The sequence below is a fragment of the Opisthorchis viverrini genome (assembly GCF_000715545.1).
Source record: "Opisthorchis viverrini unplaced genomic scaffold opera_v5_13, whole genome shotgun sequence".
NCBI classification, from domain to species: domain Eukaryota; kingdom Metazoa; phylum Platyhelminthes; class Trematoda; order Opisthorchiida; family Opisthorchiidae; genus Opisthorchis; species Opisthorchis viverrini.
In genome coordinates, this window is record NW_008751669.1 from 1,378,784 (window position 1) to 1,384,055 (window position 5,272).

The 5,272-nt window shown below is 45.0% G+C and overlaps 1 protein-coding gene across 1 annotated transcript in view; it reads right to left on the minus strand.

The window, feature by feature from the left end:
* T265_01228 (hypothetical protein) overlaps positions 1-5,272 on the minus strand; it is a gene marked incomplete at both ends in the record, with an annotated part of 24,898 nt that overhangs the window by 1,823 nt on the left and 17,803 nt on the right. The window contains one exon of the mRNA XM_009165213.1: positions 1,858-2,004. Coding sequence (XP_009163477.1) covers positions 1,858-2,004 — 147 coding nt within the window. The remainder of the gene's footprint in view (positions 1-1,857; positions 2,005-5,272) is intronic.

Below are 5,272 nucleotides of genomic sequence, written 5' to 3' on the forward strand. Positions count from 1 at the left end.
CACCTCTGTGCAACGCCTCGTATCCTGCTGCATCAAATTTCGCCACATGATCGACGGGCATGGTATTACTCTTCCATTAAGAGCAGGAAATCATCGGCCACTAGTTCCAGAAGATATCCCGTTCCTAATTCAAATCAGGGAATCCTAACGCCAATTATTATGATAGCTGGTGTCTGTCTAACCATGACAAAACAGAATCTCCAAATCCAAAGTCTAGTTTTATCAAGTAACTCTGGTACGCACTGTTGGCTCAGACGAAATATGACCACATACTCTGTCCATAGTATGGGCTCCAGATGGCTTAGCGTTGAAGGCTCGAACTTACTGACCTGAAGATTCGTGGATCGAACCCACGGCATCTCCACTGCTCCTGTCTAGGCTCGAACAACCCGACAGCAATCAGCCCAAATTCGGTTCAAGTAGAACATAAGGCTGACGGAAACTCGAGGACTGCGCCTATCTGATGAGCCCCAAGAAGGGCGAAACCGGTCGTGGGCTGTTTTCAGTAATCTTGTGAATAAGTTCCTTCATGGAAATATATTGCGATATCTCGAATATCGCGCCGACTGAAACATGAAGCGGCTTGTGTGCAGCACATTCAGTTGTAGAATATCCTAAACGAGAAATTCAGCTGAGTCTCTCGCAAAAACCAAATCGATTTGCAAATGAGTGTATTTCTCAATAACCATTTTGTCTTCAGTGAAATTTGCAAAATAACTGCCTCTGACTGCAAGTAAGGTGCTGCCACACACTAAGAGAGGAAGAGGGATGAAAGCTCACAGTCAGTGTGAATGACTGGGGCACGAATCTTCTTCGAATCCCATGGAAAACTTAGACTCAATAATTCCGACACCAAAAGGTACATCGAAGATAAAGAAAGCGCAGTTGAAAAGCAAGAGTTAAAAAAGTTAACTGCACATAGACCACATTGACACCAGTTCAGTGTGAGGAGTGTTATCAGACGGGTGACATCCTCACGCACAAGCCATGTCAGACAAACCTCATTGATGCAACCGGATGCGAACATTTTGAACTGACCCCACATGCCTTTCTTTCTTTAGCATTTCCGAAGAATGCAGGATGGAAATTAAAAGGTATGCTAGTTCTCAAGTTCTAAAAAGGGCGCTTCACATGATGTCGCTGACAACGAAAAAATCATAGTCATTGAGACAGGTGGGAGAGGGATGCCCAAACAGGACGAACGGAGTTTAGAAAGTGCACACTTTGGTGCTTTTTGAGCAGTTAACCGGTCTAGTTGCTCTAGTGATAGCATCTAAACGTAGATGGCCTCACGTGAGCAAAGAATTCTTTCAAATGCAAAGATTACAAGCAAACTGATTGCACATGTATGCGAATTTTATGCGACTTTTCCCTCTCCCAAAAAATAAGGACCTCATGCGTACGACCGCTTTGATCCGGCCTCCAGGGTGGTATATATTTCAAGGAAGAATACACTTCAACAAAAAGGAAATTCGGCTATGCAGTGAGATTGATTGGGATGAGCTCACCTGGCAGAATCATGTGCAAAATGCACGCCCTTATATCACACGCCCATAATCTATCCGAGTCTGAAAGATAGGCGCATACAACTTGGCAGGTAACCTATCGATGCAGTCTCGCTGCAGATAAAATTTCCAGGAAGACAACGGAAGAATGTATGCACACTTTTTGGCGAACAGTGCTACCGTGACTTGGAGATACCAATACGTCAGTCGAAACGAGAATTCATTCACGCACTTAGTTTCACTCCGATACCGGTTTTCCTCACGTTTAAGCCAGTGCCACATGGTGCTTCTAGTGCACCGTATGCGGTGTACAAACATAGGCTACAACTTTGCTGATGATCATATAACTTACTGTCACATGGGCATTGGACCGGGCGCGGGTGTACAGCGTGCGGCCGTAAAGGGCACGCGGTGGGTCGGACGACACACCACGTGAGCTATCATGTGACCTAATTTCGAAGGCACGCAGTCGATAGGACGGAAAACGGGACTTAAGCGCCTGTCACGAATGGGGCTTAGAAGTATTGATTCAGGAGCTGAATTCGCTTAAGTTACAAGTGCGTATAGATAAAAATGGACAGTACAGACAATATTCACTATACAATCTGTTCTGCAACCTCATAGACTTGATAAATGATAAAATCTTTCATTCCCTTTTCGGCTCCCTCTGTACTTCGTAAGCTAGAAAACACGTAATTTATAAACTACGGATTTTGAGCGTGCCGAAGCAGGTCCACCTGTTGACCCCCTCCTCCAGGTCACGGTCAGTTTCAGCTCTCCAAATGCATGCTCCTTTCGGGTTTTGCCTTCGCAATATACAAAACCGGGGCGGTGTATTACCTAGTCATTCACACAACTGGAATTACTGAAGAAATCTGGCGAGCTTTGCTGCTGAACAGCTACTGAACAGCAGCCTCCAATGAGCTCCTCAATGGGGGCATCCTAAACCAGTAGTACCTTGGTACGGTTTCGGCATATTTGGATTCCAGTTGATGTTTTCTGAGAAACTACCCGCAACTTCCAACAAAGCTAAACCAAAACGGATTCCAGAAGTAAACTTTTCCTGACAAATACTTAAGTGGAAAAGTTGTGAAGTTTTTATCTTCCGGTACCAAGCATACTTCTGACTAGCCGTGGTGAACTGTGGGGTAGCCACAAGATACTACTTTAAGCTGCATATCGCTACTTTAGTCTACCCTTTATCACATTCTACAGAGACCACACGGAATCATAAAACTAAAGTGGTTTATCCATTTGGAGGCCGAAGACTAACAGGAGCTTCAACGATCAGTTCAGAAGAGGGTCTCTTTGGGAGGGGATGACTGTGGAAAAACGTTAACGAGACACTGGACCTAACGTCAGCACATACAATACGCAATCTCCACACATATTCCATTATTATCAAGACCATTCCGGCTAAACTGAACTATGCATCTACATCTAAATCTATGCGTCATATGTGCTGCCGGGTTTATTCGGGGCGTTGATTAAACACATGAATGTCTCAACAGACGGGTCGCTCTGAATGACGTATAACAAAATATGCTGATTTTCATTCAGTAAACACACCACACGTTCAGCAGCCTTTTAAAACGAGCTGTCTGCGATAGTCCACTGGCAACAGAAGACCTCCACGATTAGCTCAGCGTTTGGAATACTGATACGATCATTTCGAGTGACTTGATGTATACCGTGCCAGGTGTATTAACGAACAGCACGTCAGTTCGGAGTGACTGTCACACAGAGAAAGGGTTAGGTACTTGGGGGGATAATGGATACTGAGATGAATGGTATTGTCAGATATGGAAAGACGTAAAAAAGAGCACAGCTAATAGGCGCATTTATGACTGCCCGTTATCTTTTACCCTGCGATGCACTCTGAATCCCAGACACTAGTTCGGAAGTTTGCTTTGCGCTGCCTATTCAGCGCAGCCGGTTGTGCAAAAGGGCGCAGACGATGCCGTTGACTCTGGTTCGTCTGAATGTTTGGAATGGGGTCCAGTGACCGAATTCGAAGTATCTCGCATTGCAAGTGAAATATATAAACCATCTCAATGTGTCGTCTATGTGGTGTCCAAGTTTCGCTGCCACACGGAAGTGAAAGTGGGACGACGGCTCTGGACTATGTGAGGTTTCTTTTCAAGCACGGGTTGCGAATTGCCCCTAAAGCGTTTATGTAGGAAGCTGAAAGTAGCGGTAACTTTTGCAATACAAGAATAAAATGCAGCATCGGCTGTTAACTCTCCTGGCAGGGTGCTGTCGACGTAGCTGAAATCTTCATAACATGCTACGCCACGACCATTAATTTGGATGAATTGTGTCCGCTATTGCAAACCCTGGACATGCTGATGAAAGACGAGCGTTTCGGAAGTAGTTATATTTGGACGAAAGTGAAATGATGTTGACGCAAAGGCTTCAGTGATTGGCGATAATCCCGTCTTCAAATGTGTGGATAAAACATCTCGTGCGCAAAAATATGATATGAACCTTTGATTCGTTTGGCTTTTTGTTGGCCACAAGGTGTTTCGAGTTGAAGAAGGTACTGGAGACGGTACTGGATTAGTTGGCAACCCTGGGAGTAACAAAACGCTCCTGCACAAATCGCAGTCACATGTAGAGTGAACGACGTTGAATCGGTGTCAACTAAGAACAATTCGGAGATGGTTACACGGGTATACGAACCCCGACACTGGTGGGAAGAGATTTCACGATGCTGACAACTATTTCGGGACAGCCGAACACTTGGGCCTCCCTGGTCATAAAATCACAGGCTTTCGTGAAGCCGATGAAGAGGGCCTGAGAGTTGACTCAGTTCTAAGCATCCTTTCTGAAAGTGATGCGGTGCAAAGACAAAGTTGATCGTACTTGGTTCCTTTCGGAATCCAGATTATTCTTCATGCAGAGGTTCTCCCACATAGGCGTTTTCGGTGAACAGCCCTTTTCCCCGAATTGCGGTGAGACTGAAACGTCATTGGACTCTTGTAGGACACTTTCCGTCTATTAGATTATGGAACTTAGGTGTAATTTTCAAATGATTATCCGCACAGTCCGTATATTTTAGCGGGTATGAGGAAGGAATCTGACGGCCGCTGGAACGTCTAGGTAAAAGCTGCCTTCTCACCAACCGAAGAAGGTAGAAATTTGTAATTTCATAAACCCAGTCTTTGCGCGATTATTTTTTAAATCCAGTGGTCTTTAATCGCAGGCGTCCTGATATATTCTTTGATCCAGGTCCAGTGTTCTTTAAACGTACACGGTGCCATTGAATGAGACTAGCTCTGAGCGACGGATTGCCAGAACTGTTTTGACATACTTGCCCCGTGTCGTGACGGGCGCTTTCTCGGCAATGGATGTTTGTCACGACTGATTCGGGCTTCGAAATAACACGAGAGGAATGGCCGATCAGTTCACGAAATGAACATGCTGACAGTTGACAAAGAATGCTTCCTGATGAACCACTGAATGAGACATCTTGGGGACGCACACACCAACACAAGTGGCGAAAATTCCTATTGATACTCAGGGCAGGTTAGTCAGTAAGCTCTGCTTCTTCCATTCACATTCGCATCCAATGCAAATCCGACTTCACGTTCATACCGGCAAAGTTGTACAGCTTCGAACAAGCACAATCTATGTATATTTACCTATAGCCTTCGGGCAATCGAGTTTTAATTAGACGAGTTATTCCGATGAGAAAGCGTTTCAGGAACCTGGTTATAAGGTCTCTACGTCTTCCTGGCCCATCTGACCTATCCTAAAGTATATAT